Source organism: Geotrypetes seraphini, chromosome 5, assembly GCF_902459505.1.
Source record: "Geotrypetes seraphini chromosome 5, aGeoSer1.1, whole genome shotgun sequence".
NCBI lineage: Eukaryota > Metazoa > Chordata > Amphibia > Gymnophiona > Dermophiidae > Geotrypetes > Geotrypetes seraphini.
Window position 1 is genome coordinate 25,540,468 of NC_047088.1, and position 21,748 is coordinate 25,562,215.

General features: G+C 43.9%; 1 protein-coding gene across 1 annotated transcript in view; it reads right to left on the reverse strand.

Annotated features, from left to right (window-relative positions):
• The window catches only part of STAG2 (stromal antigen 2), a 613,131-nt gene that overhangs the window by 397,817 nt on the left and 193,566 nt on the right, over positions 1-21,748 (reverse strand). The window contains 1 exon segment of the mRNA XM_033944545.1: positions 911-987. Within this exon segment, the coding sequence (XP_033800436.1) occupies positions 911-987 (77 nt within the window).

Sequence of the window (21,748 nt, forward strand, 5' to 3'; positions counted from 1 at the left end):
TCACTCTTTTGGACATGCAGGAGAAAACAGCCAATGGAAAATCAAAGGGTAAGGTATGGCGTGACCTAGTGGTAGAGCTACTGCCTCTGCACACTGAGGTTATGAGATCGATACCAGCGCTGCTTCTTGTGACCCTGGGCAAGTAACTAAATCCTCCACTGCCTCAGATATAAATAAGTACCTGTATATATGTAAACCGCTTTGAATGTGTAACCACAAAAAGACTGTATACAAGTACCATCCCTTTTCCCCCGCCCTCAATTACCCAGGAAGTTCGAGTAGAAATATACCTGAAAAGGGTTGATGCTCCTGGTAGAGGAGGGATCTGAATAAAAGCACTAAATTATGACTAAAACTGAAAGAAAAAAATGAAGGGACGGTCCAAAAAATAGAAATAGGTTGACGCTTTGAGAACATTGAAGATAGCTTCTCAGCTCCATAGAAAACACAGAACTGCAGGTCCTGCGAGTCAATGTTGGGCAGGAAGGCACCAGCATGTGCACAGTACAGGCAGTGCCTTTAAATTTAAAGTGACAGTACACTTGGTATCTATCCATACCAGGTTCTGTGGATGACGTCACCCATCTGCGAGAATATTATATCTGCTTTTCCTTGGAAAATTAATAAAATTTCTCTTAGATTTACTATACATAGGAGGAGCCTAAATCGGAACTCAGATTGGGATCAGGCAATATAAAAATAGAGGAGTCTTGAGTCAATGGTTTGATATACTGACTCCCACAACCCTGCTTGGTATATAACTTAAAAATTCAATAAAATATTTTTTTTTTGCTTTGGAGTGGGGTTGGGGGAGCAGCAATCAAGAAATACCTCGACTTTCCTTATAAATCTGAGACATTACACAAAAACAATTTTGAAAAGTCATTAAAAGTAATAGTTGAAGAAATACCTCATCAAATTCTTCAGTCATTTTTCTGATTATTTCAGAATTCTGCATGTGTCGAAACATCTCCTGGGTAACAACACCTACAATTAGCAGATAAAATGTTGTGTTTTCTTAAAAAAAATATTCAGAAAGTTTTAAGGCTTCATTTTGGCTTCATTTAGTAACATGCGTTAACACACATTAACACATGAAAACTCAAGTTAAGCATCGAGTTAATAAATATGGCCACTGAGAATCACAAGGGAGGAGATAGAGGATGTTGTCAATGGGCAGACTGGATAGGCTATTTGCCTTTTATCTGCCGTCATGTTTCTATTTAACAAGCTTCAATGTATATTAATGCACATTAGTATATGAAGCCCATAATTTTGATTCTGTTAATGCTACGTGAAGCCTAGTATTAACCCACTTGTCAACAAATTAACTATTATTATACAGTGCACATGACTACATGTGGGATACTTTGCAATTTCATTATTGACTTATCTACTGTTAGGGGTACAATACTTAAATTCCTCAAGTCAGAACATCTACTTAGCCTTAAACCTGTAGTCCTAATCAAATTTGCATACAATTCTTGTTAACAAGTAAAATAGGAATGATGTACAATGTTTTAACAACATATTTAGCAAAGATGCTTTCCTGTAATACAGAGGTCCCAACTCCCGGTCTGCAGCCGTCTGACAGCTAGGCGGCGAGACAACTGCCAGCAACTGAGACTCACTCAGTGAAGGGCTACAGCAAAATGGCTGCCCCCCTTCACTGAGGACACTTTAGAGAATGACACAGTGTTCAGAAGCAGCAATGTTCTCACCAAGTCCCGCGCAACTACCCCAAAGCTTTTCCTCTGACGTAAGCTGCCCAGGTGCAAATAGGAAGCGCGTCAGAGGAGACCTTAGAAAGAGAAAATTAAGAAGAGCGCCCGCGAAGGTGAGGGGAAGGGAGAAAGGTGTCCCGATGAGGGGATGAGGTTGAGTAGTGTTAAGGGAAATGGAGGGAGAGGGGGAAAGTGTAACAGACACTGAAGGAAAGTGAAAAGGGGAGAGAGAGGGAGGAGTAGACACTGGATGGAAGTGGGGAGGGGAGAGAGAAGGGTGCGTGAGAGAGACAGAGCAGACAATAGAAGGAAGTGGGGAGGAAATAAAGGGAAACATACCCGGAATGGGAGGAGAGAGAGGGAAACAGATACTGGATGGGAGAGGATAGAAAGGGGAGCAGAATCTGGAAGGAAGTGGAGAGGAAAGTGCGAGCACATACTAGATGGAAGGAGGGAATAAAGAAATGCTGGATTGGGATAAGAGGATAGATTTAGTGAGATATTAGAAGGGGTGAGGGAAAGAGGTGGCAAGCTGTAGGTAGACACAACGAAAGGGAAATTGAGGACTGTAAAGTAAGTAGACAAGAGGTAGAAAATAAATTGAGAAGGAAGAGCAGAAAAGAAAAGGAAGGGAAATCTGAGGAAAGAGAGATACCAGAGCATGGGAGAGGGGGAGGCGACAGATATTAGATCTGAAGGAAGGAAAGGAGAAAAGAGATGCTAAAAACCACCTGGGGGAGGGAGTAAGAGATGGAAGGGAAGAAAACAGATATGGCAGACCATGGGGGGGGAGGAGGGAAGAAGATGGGTGACAGACCAATAGGGGGATGGGGGGGGAGATATGGAAGGGAGAGACAGACAGTTTGTGGTAGAGGCATAGAAATAGAACAGATGCCATAAGGGAGAGGCAGAGAGAAGGCAGACAGTGGATGGAAGGAAGAGAAAGACAAGAAGATGAGGAAAGCTCAAACCAAACATAGGTAGAAAAAAAATTATATTTCTATTTCTTTTCTTTCTTTCTTTTTTTGCTTTAGATAAAGTAGTATTGTAGCTGTGTATAGAATAAAACTATTTGAGGCTTGTGTGGATGGGATCAGATGGTTTACAGGGACGGGGCGGAGATGGGGGATATAAAAAGGATGGAATCAGTCCAGAGGAAGGCTACTAAAATGGTGCATGGTCTTCGTTATAAGGCGTATGGGGACAGACTTAGAGATCTCAATCTGTATACTTTGGAAGAAAGACATGAGAGGGGAGATATGATAAAGACGTTTCAATACGTACGTAATATAAATGCACATGAGTCGAATCTCTTTCATTTGAAAGGAAACTTTGCAATGAGAGGGCATAGGATGAAGTTAAAAGGTGATAGACTCCAGAGTAATCTAAGGAAATACTTTTTTACAGAAAGGGTGGTAGATGCGTGGAACAGTCTCCCAGAAGAGGTGGTGGAGACGGAGACTGTGTCTGAATTCAAGAGGGCCTGGGATAGGCACATGGGATCTCTCAAAGAGAGAAAGAGATAATGGTTACTGTGGATGCGACATCTCTGACGTCAGAGAAAGGGCGGGACCGCCGGAAGAGGAAGCAGCATAGACGCAGGGCTAAGAGAAGGGGCAGGACCGCCGGCAGAGGAAGCAGCAGGATGACGGTAGGCAGCTTCTACATGATGGGGGGGAGGCTGTGGGGGTGCGAGCGGTCCTTCGGGGTGGAGGTGCGAGCGGTCCTGCGGGGGGGGGGGGGGGGGGTGAGTCGGACGTCGGGGGGGGGGGCATCAGGCTTTCAGGGTGGGGACAGGACTTCAAGGGGGAGAGGAGAGTCGGGGCGGGCTAAAGGAGAGTCGGGCTGGCCAGAGGAGAGTTGGTGCGGGCTAAAGGAGAGTCGGGCTGGGCTAAAGGAGAGTCGGGCTGGCCAGAGGAGAGTCGGGGCGGGCTAAAGGAGAGTCGGGCTGGCCAGAGGAGAGTCAGGGCGGGCTAAAGGAGAGTCGGGCTGGCCAGAGGAGAGTCGGGCTGGCCAGAGGAGAGTCGGAGCGGGCTAAAGGAGAGTCGGGCTGGCCAGAGGAGAGTCGGGCTGGCCAGAGGAGAGTCGGGGCGGGCTAAAGGAGAGTCGGGGCAGGCTAAAGGAGAGTCGGGCTGGCCAGAGGAGAGTCGGGGCGGGCGAAAGGAGAGTCGGGGCGGGCGAAAGGAGAGTCGGGGCAGGCGAAAGGAGAGTCGGGGCAGGCGAAAGGAGAGTCGGGGCGGCATGCGCGGTATATGGGTCTGTGCGGTATATAAAAATTTATTTACATAAATTACAGTTTCCCGCACGCTATACCCGTGTGCGCGTTTTACACGGGTGTGCAGTATATGAGTGAATATACGGTAATTTCAATTATAATGTACCGTGAAAAACATTTGCTCTATTTTTTCATTTTTATAGCCCGTTCTCCACAGAAGCCCAGAACGGGTTACAAGGATACATACACAAAGTTTTGAGGAACAGAGAAATGTACATTACAGAGTCAACAACATGCTACAGGATCAAAACACAAAGCTATAGAATCAATAACTTACAACTTATAGAGAATGTGACTAAGAATGCAGTGAACGGTAGAAGAACTAGTTAGCAGGCACAAGTGTTCTGAGGTAAGGTACGTTGAAGCAAGGTCTGTCAAAGTTTGAGACCAGAATTGATCCAGTCCATGATAAGAAGCATCTTTACTGCTTTCCAAAAGGTCAGCAGGTTATAAATTGCCCTAATGGCAGGAGGGAGTTGATTCCATTATTTATGTATGCTATAGGACTATGATTGCTTTCGGGCTATCTCCCGGTGGAGGCTGTTTGCTGGAGGGTTGGAAAGTCTGAGTTTCTTCACTACATAGTCAGGTGTAGAGCTAAAAAGGTTTGCGAGACACTGCAATAGAGATTCAGGTCAGAGCAATGTAAATGTTCAGACCGTTCTATAGATGTAGTGCATATTTTGAAGTTCCCATATCAGTCCCATCAAGAAGGGCAGAGTTCTCTTTTGTACTTATGACAAGAAGGGCCATTCCGTGGGGGTGATAGGTCATTTTATTTTTTTATTTTAGGGATTTCTATGCCGTGCTATTAATTGGTTTCTAGGCAGATTACAGCTCAACAAACATAATTTCAGATGGGATACAACATACATTACGAGTTTATAGCTTTACATACAAACTCTTCAGGAATATAGTTCTTTACATATAAATTAAAGATGGAACCCAACATAATTGTTAGTGATAGAGGATACAGTGTAGTGTGCAATTTAAAGGGATACAATCATGGTCACAAAATGATAAGATAAACTTGATATAATATTGAGAGGTAGGCTCAAACATTTTGTCTTAAGTCTTAATTTCTGTTCATTCGCATTAGTTTCGGGATAATCAATCATCTTGTTAATGGGTGAGATAAACATCTTTAAACAGGTATGTTTTTAATAAGGATTTCATTGTCTCGGGGTCAGTTATAGTTTGAATTTCTTCTGGGAGATGGTTCTACCATTGGGGCCCTTTAATGTAGAAGATCGAACTCTTATGTAAGCATTGGGGTAACAGAGCTTTGAAGACTAGCATCATGATTTCATATCAAATGCTATATTCTCTTGGTAGTCAGTGTAAGGATATTAGTGTTGGAGTGATATGTTAATATCTTCGAATGTTATAGAAAAATTATGTTCTTACCTGTTAATTTTCTTTCCCTTAGACGCAGCAGATGAATCCAGAGACCAATGGGATAGCCCACATCTACCAGCAGGTGGAGATAGAGAAACTGATTAACAGGTGGTCCTATTGGCTGACACTCCTCCTGTTTATCCAGTATAACTCCTTGCCCAAGCATCCATAACCATCAATAGACATAGCATGTAAAAAACTTCTTTCCCATAACAAATCTCAAAATGCAATAATACAGAAAACAACCTGCCATAATAACAAACTGCGAAAGTTGCAAAAGAAAAAACCGAGAGACAATATCCAGAAAGGGTGGGGCTCTGGATTCATCTGCTGCGTCTAAGGGAAAGAAAATTAACAGGTAAGAACATAATTTTTTCTTCCCTACCAACAGCAGCAGATGAATCCAGAGACCAATGGGATGTAGCAAAGCAATCCTCAATCTGGGTGGGAAGCAAACGCCGCCTCCGTAACAACCGAAGCACAAAACGCCCCAACCACATGCGCCCCCACATCCAAGCAGAAATGCGGAGAGAAAGAACTCTCGGAAGACCAATTAGCCGCGAGACAAATCTCCTCCAAGGAAAAAACCTCTGGGCCAAGCCCAAGAAGTAGCCATCGCTCTGGCAAAATGGTCATGAAGTTCTTTCGCCAACCGCTTCCCTGCCAGCAAGCAAGCATAAAGAATGTCCTCCTGGACCCATCGAGCGATGGAGGCTTCGGACGCCGCCATACGTTTGAGGCGTCCCTTGAAGAATACAAAAAGGAGATATAAACAACTAAAAGAATGTTCTGAAGCTCCAGAAAGGTAGCCTGACCCTGCTCAAGAGTAGAAGAATGAACAAGTACTGATTCGCCTCTGAAGACCAGACTCCTGGAGCTGAGGATGGAAGCCACTGAGCCCCCCAACCCGACAGCCCGGGATGGTCGGTGGTCATGAGCTAGTCCAGCAAAGACCGAGGCATGCCTTGAAAAGAGAAATTGCGCTGAGCCACCAAATCATGCAGAGCGTTGCAGGAGGAGCATACCAAATAATTGGAGCCCTGAGATACCGGGAACCACCGGAACAAAAGCGACTGCTGTAGCTTAAGAAGGGGAAAGCAAGCCGAAGTTCCCAGTGGAGTCGGCAATATGGATCCTAGAAACTGTACAGAATCCCATACTCTTGGTCATGGTAAGCGAAGAAGAATACCAATCTGAGACCGAGACCGCCACGCCCAAGTCTCCGGAAAGAAACACATGTCTCTCCTATGTAAATAAAAATATCACGCCGATATACCTATAAATAGTACAGGAGAAAAGAGCGCTGTGCAATTTTGATGATGCACGAGTAAAGAACTGAGGAAAAGATACCACCCTGTTCGTGTCAGTCAAATGGCCCGACTGGAAGTCGTCCGAATCAAGCAGGAAGTCAAGAAGAAATTAGATGAATCGCCTGGTAGCGCCAAAACGGTACCACCGCCCACATCACCTAAAACGTTCGTGAAGCCTTGGGTAGGCGAAATGGCATTTGCCAAAACCGAAAGCACTGCTCCAAGAGAGGCAGGCAAACCAAGTGCTGCTCCAAGAGAGGCAGGCAAACCAAGTGCCGATTCGGAGTCCATAGAGAAAATGTAAATATACTCCCAGGTTGTCTGCAGAAATGTGTAACCCCGAGAAACTAATTCAGCAGAATGGGATCCAGCCTGCCCAATGCCCCCGTCTCGGGCACCATGCAGTAAGTGGAACAACATCCCTTAGTTCCCGAAGAACTATAAGAACTGTCCTGAGGACCAGTAACACTGAAAAGGGAAACACAAAACATAGAGACTCCAAGAACGAACTGGAAACCTGAGGAGGATGCAAAGATGCATGCATCCTGAAAAATTTTCACAGCCCCCTGACCTGACATTATAGCGTCTTCTCCTTCATGAGAAAGCCTGAAGAGTCATTGGAAGAAGTCAAGATCCCCTCAGAATGAAGTGCAGAAGGTCAGGGAATGGCAGGATGAGACTGTAGGATCTGCAAGAAGATTCTCCTAGGAAAAATCAAGTTTCACAATGTAAAGAGGAATATACTGGAACCATGAAAACAGTACTAACCCCATGCAACATGAGCGAAATACGTATGTCCTTTAAAGTGAATACGTACTAGACTCAATCAAGATGCTGCATCTACCGCCCCGTGGAAAACAACAGCATCCTTACAGGTATCAGACAAAGCTCACATCGCTAATGAGAGATTCAGGGATGAGGCTAACAGCCACATAGCGCATGATCCTCCGCGGGTTTGATAGAATAGGTAACTGGCTCCTGGTTAAAAGGAGCTGTACAGCCCTTCCTGTCTGGTCGGGGGGCCCGTCTAGCATGTGCCATGAGAAAATGGTGACAGGAGAAACCAGCGTGATAAGCATGGAAATCTGAAGTCCAGGGCCCCACAGAAATAGAGAGAGTACTGGTCGCAGGAAGATGCGCAGTGTCATTATGCCCATAGAGACAGCCCGAACCTGGAAACTGTTTGTACTACCTTTAGGCATATACATCCTGTGCCACTACTAGACACATGCAGCTCAGCACAGAGGCCCAAATAATGACAGTTACCAACAGACAAAGGCTCAATCTGCAGGGACCCTAAGAGAGACAATGAGATACCTGAGTGAAATACAGGGCACTATCTTACTGCTGATCTCACCGTGCAGTGAGTTGCCGTATGTCGCCCCAGTCCGGAGACAAACCGAGACTGGGTGACCTAGCACAGGTCAGAGTCTCTCTGGTAAACCCCTTGAGTGCTAACCCCAGAGTCCGATTAAACAAGCAGCTTCCTTCAAGAGAGTACAGCAGGAACACAGACAGACATATAAATCTGCCCAAGCTTGTCCCAAAGCTGGTGAAACACATACAACGTGTCTGAACCGGAAAGGAGAGAAGCCCCGGCATACCCTGACCAAAGTCAGCTGGAAACAAACTACCGGAACGCTGCAGCTCTCCTGCCATTGCCGGAGACCCAAGCGCACGCCTGATTCTCGCTGACACGTGGTCGCTGCATCAACGCTCCTAGAAACATAGTCGGATTCGAGCCCCACAAAATTTACCCTGCCGCGGCTTGCATAGAAAGAAAATCAGACTCAGGGAAATAACCAGAAGAACGGCCCACAGCGCCGGGAAAAAAAACAAAACCCCCATTACTAAGTCTCCCAAACAGAACCTGAAGTTCAACCGACAGTAAAAAACCAGACAAACTCACAAGCTTGTCGTTAAGGCCGGTTGAAGCCAGTTAAAGCTGGTTGATCAGCAGTAACCGAGCAGAATGCAGCAACTGTGGTTTCTTTTTTTTTTTTTTTTTTAAACAGAGAAAGGAAAGAAGAAAAAAATTGAGACTCAGTCAGACCCTCTAGCAATGGAGGAAGGGTGAGGCAGGGACCTGGGGGGGGGCCCAAGTGTAACCCCTAAAGCCGGCACCGTTCAGCCGGACACCCCTGTCTCACTGAAGAGAAAATCTCAACAGGAGAAACAGCATTGCCAGTTCACTGAAGAGAAACCTCAACAGGAGAAACAGAATAGCAGTCTCACTGAAGAGAAACCTCAACAGGAGAAAATAAAGTTCCAGTCACAGCCAGAATTCAGGAGCTAGTTGAATAGCGACCTTCTCCTGCTGGGAGATAGAGAATACTGGATAAACAGGAGGAGTGCCAGCCAATAGGACCACCTGTTAATCAGTTTCTCTATCTCCGCCTGCTGGTAGATGTGGGCTATCCCATTGGTCTCTGGATTCATCTGCTGCTGTTGCTAGGGAAATATCATTCCAGCCACGGTGTTTTGAGCAGATTGCAGAGCTTTTAGGTGGGTTGTTTTAGGGTTTGTTTGTTGTTTTTGGGTTTTGGGGGGGTTTTTGGGGGGGTGGATCCTATCAAGTTTCAAGTTTATTAGTATTTTGATATACCGACCATCACATGTATCTGGTTGGTTTACAATAGTATCAGTAATGTGTTACAGTAGTTAAAAGTCAGGTGTGACAGTGCTTTGGACAACAAATCTGAAGTTCTCATAGGATAACACTGAGTGGTTTGATAGTTTTCAGTTTGAAGAAAAAAAAAATTTAGTACATGAGATGTGGTATCTCAGTTTTTGGGTATTATTAGAAAGGTTTGCATTTTTCCAGCTTGTTGAATTCTCACTTATTTTCCATCTCTAGTGTGTTTTCTAAACCAAACTTTTTCTAAATTAAAGTTTTTTTAAACTACGGTTGCTGTGCCTTGGAATTGAGCTATTCACCTACATGTTTACATACTCATGTTTTTCTTTATTCACCTTCACGGTGTCTTATATTCAGTTTACATATTGATTTTAGGAACATGGTCTTATCAGGAGTCGTTTTAATGATTTCAGCCACCATTTTTTTCACTCGGCACATATACTACTCACGTCTAAGCACCATGTATCAACCTATATTCTGGTCTCCTATCAATATTACCACTTTTAATTTTCACTTTGTTTTCTTTAATGTTCACTTAATCACTTTTTGATATCAGCAAGCCAGTATTGTTTCCTTATTTATATGTTCATATATTTTTCTAGATTACAAATATGTTCTCACAGCTAAAATGCTTGATCTCATGTAATGAAAAATTATTAGGTATGCCCATATATTCTATACCATCACATGCCTTTCATTTAATTGCCTTTCCTTCATCATTTCATTTATTTTGTTCACTCATGCATCACTTATAGCACACAGCTTTTCCACCCCATTTTTTCAAATCATCACCATTTATCCTCCATCACACCATTCCCATCATTTTGGGTATCCAGGTTTCCACACTGCACATATAATTTATAATATTAAGTAACCTATTTTTGCACATCATACATATTTATGTATCTATATGTAATTTTTTTATTTAATTTTAATTTATTTCTCAATAAATCCTGTGAGCAATAAGTATATGGTGAAACTACTGAAATAATTGACACAGACTCCTTGTACCACAGATGTTTTAATTCTGTTGTTTTAATTTTGTTATTATATAACATTTTGAGAATAATAAACATTTACACTAGATGTTTCTTGAACATCCAGGAACTATTGTTCCACTTTTTGTGTTTTAGGATTCACCAGCATTGTTGTATATTAAGTACTTTTTTCTAGGTTTCACTGCTTTATTTATTTAATTCAAATTATATCTCATCCTCCCCAAGGAGAACAAAACGGATTACTTGGTAACATATATAATGATTAGCAAACAAGACACATAACTTAACAACAAAGCACAGAAAACTAAGGCAATATGGGTACAGCGAGATACATCTAGTTCAATTGTTCTGGATTAGCAGACACTTGAAGCCTGAAACATGCATAGGGATAGAGTCAGTTGAACATCTATTAAGAGTACAGTGGTTTGGGAGTAAGTCTGAATGATAGCTTGTCCTGAGGAGTCAGGTGAAGAAGTAGGTTTTCATTGCTTTTCTAAAGCTCAAAATTCCGTAAAGGGATTTGATGTTAGGAGGAAGTTGATTCCAGTGCTTTAGTAAGACCTTCACCTGGCACTTGCTATTTGGAATAACCAGGGGGTAATTGAAGATGTGTTTTCTCCTGGGAGTGGAGGGGTCTTCATTATTACAGGAGCCACAGAGGGCTAAATTTTGGAAATTTTTAGCGTGTCCATTTTTTCAGCCCACTTTGAGGCTTTTTTCATATGGCAGTGTCAAAAAATGAAAATCCGAATTAGTTCCATTGAACAGACTGTAAAGGGTAGTATAAGATCACCAACTTTCATTGTTTTGCTTATATAACCAAGGAAATATTTTCACTCAAAGTTGCAAATATTTTACAGGGATTCTGTACATGGTCATGGTATGGTATCAAACAGAGCTATATCTCCACAAGTATTCCACTTCTGATCCTAAACTTTATCAGAGCTCAGTTGGGTCATGTAAGATTCAGCACACAAAGCTTCATCAAAATCTGTGATGGTGAGGTGGGGAGCCCTAGACCACTTGACATGGAATGACCCCTTCATACTTTTTATCAGAGTAGGATGGCAGCTGTCTAGAAGGCAGAAAGAGTTGGTTACTTGCTTTACTAGGTTGGAGGTTTGGTCTGGTGTTGGTAGCTTGAAGTCAGATCAGTATGCATTTGTGTTGAGTTCTTGTTGGCTCTAATCTGGCACAGGGACATGTGTGAATAACTTTGTTATGTTGTCTATTTTTTTCCATTAGTCCTAGTACCATTGTTTGGGCTGGTAACTATTTTTATTTTTTTTTTGTATTTATTTATGCAATTTTCAAATATTACAAGTTTACACTTGATAAAGAAAATAGATAACACTTGAAAATCTCCGATAGCAATTAATTAAGGCAATAAATCATAAGTATATCTTTATATTAACCTCAATTTGAGGAAAAAAGAAATAATTCGAGAGGAGACAAGATTACAGAAATCTTGGAGGATTAGAGGACAACTTAATTTCAAAACAGAAATTTTCCTTTTTCGGACCATTTAGTTAACATTATTATATGGCGGGATTAATATCACAATCAGAAAGGGTGGATACAGCTATAGGAACTGGAGGTTGCTTTGACTCTAGGAAATTCTTTAAATGATCTGGGTCCAAAAATACATACGTTCTATCATTCATTTTAACTATATATTTGAATGGAAACTGAAGGAAAAACACCCCTTTGAGCTCCTGCAACTGAGGTTTAAATGCCAAAAAGGCCTTCCTCCTCAGTTGCGTGGCCCTACAAAGGTCAGGAAAAATCATTACTGACTGAACCAGAAACTTTTCATTTTTAAAGCGAAAATACATTACATTACATTAGTGATTTTTATTCCGCTTGTACCTTGTGGTTCAAAGCGGATTACATAAGAAGAAAGCTGGACATTTCCAGGAGGGTACATAACATTGGAGAAACAGATTGAGGGTAAGACTTAATAACAGAATGAGTGTAGACTTAGTAATATTGGAAGATAGATCAGTTACATTACATTACATATCAATAGTCTGTTTCCATGCGTTGGTAGGTAATCGGTTTCGGTAGGATGAATTAGGTTCCATGTTTTGTTTTGTTTTGTTTTTTGTTTTTTTGGTCGATTGAGGGTAAGGTGCCAGGGAGTGAGCAAAACCTGGTCGGTGTAGTGGAAGAGGAGAGGGAGATTAGGTAGATTGTATATACTTTTTGAATAGCAGCGTTTTGATTTCTTTACGGAAAGCTTTGAAGTCAGATGTTGAGGTTAACAATCTAGTGATGGAGGGTTCGAGTTTTGCTGCATGCGTTGCTATGAGGTTATCATAAAGCTTTTTACGATGAGTGCCGTTGAGTGGTGGGTATGAGAATGGTGTCTGTGTTCTTCTTATTCTGGGTGGAAGGTTACGGTTTAGGCGATCGTTTAGATAGGCAGGTGCAGTACCGTTGAATACTTTGAAGATTAGACAGTATAGTTTGAATTGAATTCTGGCTCTAATCGGTAGCCAATGTGAGTTTAGGTAGGCATTGGTGATGTGGTCATATTTTCCGAGGGAGTAGATTAGTCTGAGAGCAGTGTTCTGAATGGTCTGTAGTTTTTTGATCATGTTTGTAGGACATGGTAGATATAGGATGTTGCAGTAGTCTACAAGTCCTAGTACCAGGGATTGGACAATGATCCTGTAGTGTTGTTTGTCGAAGAATTTCCTTATTTTTCTTAAGTTGCGCATTGTGAAGAATGCTTTTTGGGTAGTTTTGTTGATTTGAGCCTGCATTGTGCAGCATCTATCTATCAATACAATCAAAGAATCCAATTCCTATCGAATTCCAGAGCAAAGGATGCAATTAAGGTGGACGTAGACACTACTGATCTAGAGTCCTCCAGGAAGCCAGTAAGATCAAAATTGGCTTCTGATTTCTGTTCTTTAACTAAGTTAACCATCAGGCTATCAGAGTTCACATAGAATGCTTTAGTAATTGGAGGAATTGATTCAGACGATATTTGTAATGTCTCTCAGATATTTCTTCAACATTTCAACAGGTGATATCATTGGTGATTGTGGAAAATTCAACATCCTCAAGTTCAATCTGCGTTCATAATTTTCTAATCTCTCCAATTTTTGATGAATATTCAAATTATCTTTGATAACAACTGATTGGACTGACTGCATTTTCTCAAATGTTCCTTCTAAGTATTGAACTCGAGCCTCTATATTAGTGACTAAATCCACCAATTGCTTTACCTGGTCTTTAATCTGCTCTGGAATCTGTAAAACATTATCTAGTCAAATAGTCAATTCAGCTTCCAGTACACCTACAGCGTCCCACACAGCCTCTAAACTGATTTTCTCAGGTCTTTTCTTCAGCTCCTGGGTAGCTCTTTTACCAGCTGCCAGAAGGCCTTCCCTGCTTCCAGTGTCCACTCCAAGGGAGAAATTCCCAACTGGGCTTCCTCCTTCAGCCCCCAAGAAACCACCGCTGCTGGGTGTCCCATTAGGCCGGGTGAAGAAGCAGGCAGCGTCCCAACATTAGAGGAAGTCCCATTAACCTCTTTGGAATTAGGGACTTCACTCCCCAACTGCAACTGTGCTCCGCCTCTAGGCTGATTGGGAGTCTCGCGTTGTTCGGGGCTTAGCAAGGTGTCAAAATCGCGAGCATATTTTTTCTCCACTGCCTGCTCTGGCTCCCGAAGATTCTGTTCCTTCGGCAGAAGGAAATCTTGCAGCATTCATTGGCCCAGAGCCGGAGAGTTAGCCGCCTCTGCTACGTAAGTATGCGGCTTGCCTTTCCACTTCACTATCGCTAAAAGCGAAGTCGCTACTCAAGCGGAACTTCCTTCTGCGCACCTGATCACAGCACCATCTTGTCCAGTAACTATTTATTGGCTGTTTTGATAACTATTACATTGCTGGTTAGTTTGGTTACTGTGGAGAAAAGAGGTTTGTTTGTTTTTTTTTGCTTGGGAAGAAGATTCTTCCATCTTTTTCTTATAGTATTCTTTTTTAACTCTCCAAGTTTGCTTGATAAGCATATTTGGTCCTTTTGTATGAGTCTAGAATTGGTTGACTAGGTATCCCCAACATTCCATTTCAGTCCAAGCTGTCACTTTTGCTCATATTATTCATCGTTAAACAATGGAGCATTCTTTGATCAACATCATTACATCATGCTTGGGTGCAATTTTGTTTAGAGATAAAGAGAGGGATTCATTCCAAAATATTAAAGTTGTTAAAACACATGCCATCTGTGAAAAACTGCAGGAAGACCTTAGGAGATTAGAAGACTGAGCGTCCAAATGGAAGCATCAATGATAGAACGGACAGGCTGAGAAAGGAGTGAGTGAGCCAAAGTCAGCCCGAGAGATACCAAGCTGTCAGGTGCAGAGACTGTAAGTTGGGATGCAGTAGGGTCTGCTGATGCTGAGTAAGCAGAGAAGGAAACAGTGGAAGAAATATGGGTTCCCTGGAACTGAGTTGAAGTAGAAGGGAGAACCAATGTTGCCTGAGTCACCGTGGAGCGATGAGAATCATGGTGGCTTGTTCCCTCCTGAGCTTGAACAATGTCCGCAGCATGAGCGGTAGAGGAGGAAATGCATATAGGAAGAGATTGGTCCAATCCAGGAGAAATGCATCGGGTGCCAGACGGTGAGGAGAGTAGAGTCTGGAGCAAAACAGGGGCAGCTGATGATTGTGAGGAGCTGCAAAAAGGTCCACTTGAGGAGTGCCCCATTGAGCGAAAATGGACTGGAGAGTCAAGGGGTCGCGAGTCCATTCGTGAGGTTGAAGAATTCTGCTGAGATTGTCTGCTAAGGAATTCCGCTTTCCTTGAATGTAGATAGCCTTCAGGAATAAATGACGAGCTGTCGCCCAAGACCAAATCCGTTGGGCTTCCTGACACAACAGGCGAGAGCCCGTCCCTCCCTGTTTGTTGATGTAGTACATTGCAACTTGATTGTCTGTGCAAATGAGGAGTACTTGAGGAAAGAGAAGATGTTGAAATGCCTTGAGGGCATAAAACATTGCTCGGAGTTCCAGGAAATTGATGTGGTGTTTCTTTTCCTGGGCAGTCCAAAACCCTTGAGTTTGAAATTCGTTCAAGTGAGCTCCCCAGGCATAAGGGGATGGAACAATAGACCTCTGGATAGATTTGAAGATGTCAACCACCAAAGAAGCGACTGTCGAAGAGACGATGTCACAGATATGTGTTGTGAGTAAGGATCCGTCGCTTGGGACCACTGGGTCGCTAGGGTCCATTGAGGAGTGTGCAGGTGGAGACGTGCGAAAGGTGTGACATGCACTGTCGAAGCCATGTGCCCCAAGAGCACCATCATGTGATTCGCAGAGATTGTAATCTGTTGAAACACCTGCCGACAGAGATGAAGGATGGTCTGAAGGCGGTTGGATGGAAGAAACGCCCTCATCAGAACAGTGTCCAGAATGGCTCCAATAAATTGAAGCCGCTGGGTTGGAATGAGGTGTGACTTGGGTAGATTGATTTCGAAACCCAACAGTTGAAGGAAGTGAATGGTTTGGTTGGTGGCAAGCAGAACCGCCTGAGGTGAATGAGCTTTGATCAGCCAGTCGTCCAGATAAGGGAAGACTTGAAAATGGTGAGAACGGAGATAGGCCGCTTCCAAAATCAGACACTTGGTGAAAACCCTGGGAGAGGAGGCCAGACCAAAGCTGATAATGATGTTGATTGATGAGAAAGCGTAGATATTGCCTGGACGTCAGATGGATAGGAATATGTGTGTAAGCCTCTTTGAGATCGAGGGAGCATAGCCAGTCGCCCTGAGTGAGAAGAGGGTAGAGGGTGGCAAGAGAGAGCATTTTGAACTTCTCCTTGACCAAACATTTGTTGAGATCTCTGAGATCTAATATAGGTCTGAGGTCTCCGGTCTTTTTGGGAACTAGAAAGTACCTAGAGTAAAATCCCTGACCTCGCTGATCTTGAGGAACTTCTTCGATGGCATTGAGAAGAAGGAGGGACTGAACCTCTTGAGCGAGAAGGAGGGACTGAGACTTGTTGGAAGCAGACTCTTTTGGGAGGCCTAACGGCAGAGGAGTCTGAAAATTGAGGGAATAGCCGTGGGCTATGATAGAGAGCACCCACTGGTCGGTGGTGATTACTTCCCATCGAGTCAGAAAAATGTGTAGTCGACCTCCAATAGGCTGTGGAAGAGGACAGGAGGGAGGAAGACTGGCGATCCCCTGGAGAAGCGAGTCAAAAGGGCTGAGTCGGTTTAGGCTGAGTGACAGGCTTTATGGCAGGCGGCTGTTGTTGGCGAGCTTGTTGTTGTTGCTGCCGTTGCCTCCGAGGTTGAGGAGGATGAGGCTGAATTGGTCGAGCAGAAAAACGCCTCTGATACGACGTCTGCTGCCTGAAAGGACGAGGAGGAGGAGGTTTCTTTTTGCTTTTCAATAAAGTGTCCCACCTCGTCTCATGAGCAGAAAGTTTCTGAGTAGTGGTATCCATAGATTCTCCAAACAGCTCATCACCCAGGCAGGGAGCATTGGCAAGGCGGTCCTGGTGGTTTACATCAAGGTCTGAGATGCGGAGCCATGCCAAACATCTCATCGCTACAGAGATAGCAGTAGCTCGGGATGTCAGTTCAAATGTGTCATAGATGGAACGGACCATGAACTTCCTGAGCTGCAAAAGACTGGCAGTGCATTGCTGAAAAGCGGAAAGCTTGCGGTCAGGAATATACTTTTGAAAAGTGGCCATCTGCTGGATAAGATGTTTCAGGTAAAAGGAGAAATGGAAGGCATAGTTACCTGAACGGTTGGCCAACATAGCATTTTGGTAAAGCCGTTTACCGAATTTATCCATGGTCTTGCCCTCTCTGCCAGGAGGGACAGATGCATACACACTAGAGCCTGCAGATTTTTTCAGGGTGGAATCCACCAATAACGATTCATGTGGAAGCTGAGGTTTGTCAAACCTTGGAATAGGAATAACTTTATAAAGTGATTCCAATTTCCTTGGAGCTCCTGGAATAGTGAGAGGAGTTTCCAAGTTTTTGTAAAAAGTTTCCCTTAAGATATCATGAAGGGGTAACTTTAAAACTTCTTTGGGAGGTTGGTCAAAGTCTAAAGCATCCAGGAATGCCTTTGACTTCTTAGAATCAGATTCCAAAGGGAGAGAAAGGGTGTCTGACATTTCCGAAGGAATTTAGTGAAGGAAGAGTGCTCTGGCTTATTAGCAGGATCCTGCACAGATAGGTCAGCCTCATCCGATGAAAAATCCTCCTCGGTTCCGAGGGGATCCTCTGAATCATCCCATAAATCAGGGTCACGTACCAATGGAAGACGGCCCTGAGAGATAGGAGTAGAGGATTCGGTATGCTTGGTCTTGCGTACCGATTTGCCTGAACGCATCAACACCGTACCCGGTGAACGGGACGGGTGTCAGAGAGCGGTACCGGATCAGAGGCCGAATGAGCAGTACGTTGAAGAGATTTCGGCTCTGCCGATAAAATAGGCATAGACATGGAAGAGGCAGATTGAAGCGGTGCTGATAACGTCGATGCCGACAAAATAGGCTGGTCGACGATCGGTACCGTAGGCTCAGTGGGGACTGACACCGGAAGGCTCGGAGTTAGCAGAGCCGGGAATAGGTGTTGTAATTGCTCCTTAAGCTGGACCTGGAGGATGGATGCTATTCTCTCATCCAAAGACGGTCCCGATGGCACCGGTACCGCTTTTTTCTTGCTCGGTACCTGCGGTGCAGCTCGACGCTCAGGCGAAGTCGATGCCGATGAAGAGGCAGTGACTTCTATGGGAGCGGAGCGTTTGCAGGGCCGGCGCGCAGTCAGCAGGACTTGGCCCACTGCATGTTCGACTGGCGGGCCAAGGACAGTAGGGGATGGCTTCTTAGCCGGCTTACCTACAGGGTGCGAAACTGACGATGGATCTTGCGGTGTCGAAACTACCGGTGTCGACTTGGAGGAAGTTGCTGGAGTCGATGTCGGGGGAACTTCCATGGCGGCACCGAAAAGAATCCGCTGCTGAATTTGGTGCGGCCTAGCTAGAACTTTCTAAGTTCTTAGAGTGCAATCACTCTAAAATTGTCCGTACCGGGGCTCCGTCGGTGCCGTCACCCATCAGTCAAGAATATGCTGCCTGCTTGTCCTGGGATAAAAGGAAAGATAAGATTTGATATACCACCTTTATGTGATTACAATCAAAGCAGGAACCCAGTTCCTCAGGTTCTCAGGCCATTGCATTCACTATTTGGCAACTCCTCTCTCAACAAGTAATCCACCTACAAATTCATTCCCATCTGGCCAACCCCTAATGTTATAGAAGTCCGTTAATACTGGACCTTCAGAAAGAACCATCATTAACCCCCCTTCAAAGCATCTGGATTAATCTAACTATTCCAAGGTCCACCCAAATGTGGCATCATCACTAGTGTCCTGAGAAAGCATCAAGCACAATCTTACCAACTTTCTGTATCTTGGTTAGTTTGTTTCCAACCTAACTCTCCATTCCTTATAATTTGGTAATTGTAACTTAGGCCTCCTAGTGTCTCTACCTCTATTTCTTACCCCTGTTTAATTTTATCTGAATTGTAAACAGTTTAGATGTTTTAAATGTTTGGGGTATAGAAATTAAATGAAATGTGAAAATAGGGACACAAAGAAAAATAGAGGGGAGACATACACTGGAGAGCACACGGAAACATGGGGAATACAGGGAGATAAGAGTAGAGGGGAAATGTTGGGCACAGAGTGAAACAAATGGAGGGGAAATGTTAAACACAGAGCAAAGGAAAATGGATATGATACACTTGCTCACTTGGAACGCTGATCTCCTCCCACGGCTTCCAGTATCATCTCTATGCTGATGACTTCCAGATCTACCTCTCTGTGACAAATTATCTGTACTAAAACCCAGAGCAGAGTCTCAGCCTGCCTGTCCGACATTGCCACCTTGATGTCTTGCTGCCATCTAAAACTGAATATGGCTAAAACCACCTCTCCGCTTCCCTTGTTCTCAGCTTCTGTGAACAACACACTCATCCTTCTTGTTTTGTCTGCTCGTAATCTTGGGATCATCTTTGACTCCCCTCTCTCCTACACCGCCCAGATACAACATATCGCTACAACCTGCTGCTTCTTCCTCTATAATATTACCAAAATCCAACCCTTCCTTTCTGAGCACACTACCAAAACACTTATCCATGCCCTTATCGCCTCACGCTTAGATTACTGCAACTTGCTACGCTTAGCCATCTTGCTCCCCTCCAATCTTTCCAGAATTCGGCTGCACGACTCATATTCTGGGAGAGCCACTATACTCAACATTACCCCTCTCCTAAAGTCACTTCATTGGCTTCCCATCCATTTCAGACTACAATTCAAACTCCTCTCTTACTGACCTACAAATGCACTCATTCAGCTGCCCCTCACTATCTCTCTTCACTTATCTCCCCTTATGAACACACACACACACACACACACACCCTGGTGAGCTCTGCTCAGCTGGTAAGTCCCTCCTTTCTGTGCCCAACTGCCAACTCCAGATTCTTTCCTTTCTGCCATGCTGCGCCTTATGATTGGAACAAGCTGCCCGAATCCCTAAAGCGGGCTTCATCTCTGGCAGTGTTCAAGGCCCAGTTTAAAGCCCATTAGAGCGCATTCAACTCCTAACTCCTTTCACCTTGGGTTCTGCATCCCCAACCATATATGTCAAGTCTGTCTGTCCAAGTTAGATTGTAAGCTCATTCGAGCAGGGACTGTCTATAAATGTCAAACTGTGCAGCACTGTGATTAGTAGTAGTAGGATAGGCTGGACATTAAAACTACAGATGATGGATGCAGGAGGTGGGAAATGAGAGAGAAGAAATGCTGGATAAAGGGAGGGAGATAAGGAGGGGAAAGATGCTGGACAAAGAGGAGAGATAGGGAGGGAGGAGAAAAAGATGAACACAAGGAAAAGATAGAAATGCTGGTTAACACTGAAGAGATACAACAAGATGGGGACGTTGGACATGGGAAAGATAGTGGGGGAGAGTGAAAAAGAAACTAGATGAGGGGGAGACAGAAGGAATGGTGGCTAGTATGAGAGAAAGAAATGAAAAGCTCTCAGTAGATGCAATAAAGGGAGGGAGATTGAGAAGTAGATAACGAGACAGTGAAATTTTAGCAGATAGAACGAGAAAATTAAATGGAAGTAGTAAGCCAAGAGGCAAGATCAATGTCCAAAATTTCAGTAGGAGAAAAAGTGAGGAAAACACAAGGAAAAAAATATCAGAGGGACTGGAAACCCAGGAAAGAATTAAGAAAACAGAGGAAAGCAGAAACCAGAGACAGACATAATTAGCAAAACAAAATGTCCAGAACAGCAAAGACAGAAAAACATTATTTCAAATTTAGTGATTTGAATGTCGATTTTTGGAATTTATATCTGCTAACCTACAAGCGGGTTTTTCCTGTGTGCTAAGGCCATTTTTGTCATACTGTAGCTGTAAAATGGCCACATGCAAAATGCCATGTGGCCTTTAATAAAAATAACAAGCATTTACTGACACCCATTTTGACAGTGCATGTTAATGTAGCTTTGTTTCTTAGCATAGAATGCCCAATATCCACTTAAAAAAAAAATGGAAAACTTTAAGAGCATGGATTAGCGTTTGCTAAAATGGCAATTACTGCAGAACACCTAAGTGCATCCCGAAGTACACCATTTTAAACTGCATTAGGCGCACTCAGATCTAGCAGATACTGGACAATGACAGATAGCATAGTACTTTGCAGCCATGCACCAAATGAGCAAACTCCAGAGTATACCCCAACTGATCATCTTGAGGTCCCATTTGTACAACATAACATGGGCTCACTCATAGCTGAAGAGAGCCAGCCTCTACCTTATCTAAGCAAGGGGTCAAACACACCTTCATTGTGCTCATCTGGAGCCTCTGGCAGAACTGGAGATCCCAGAATTTAAAAAAAAAAAAAAATCCGCTTAAAAGGGGTTTGCTGGTGCCTGGAACAAACCTAAGCTACTGCCCATTCACATGAAACTGGCCTCCTCCACTAGGATGAGGCTTGGCTGAGGCAGTACACTAGGAAACTTTCTGGCACAACTCAAGTAGTGAACTTAGATGCTTCTTAGAGGCTAAATCCATCACTCAGTGGTGCAGCTAAAGCCATCTTTTCACCACTATAACCAAGGTCAGAAAAGCACAGTTACTTACCGTAACAGGTGTTATCCAGGGACAGCAGGCAGATATTCTCTACATTTGGGTGACGTCACCGACGGAGCTCCCTAGCGGACGTTTTTGCAAGCAGACTTGCTCGAAGACCTTCAGGCTTGCAATTGGCCCGCGCATGCGCTCGTGCCCCTCCTGCCCTGCCTAAGGCATGCATCTCCTCAGCGTGTCCTCAGTTCAGATAGCAAGCAAAG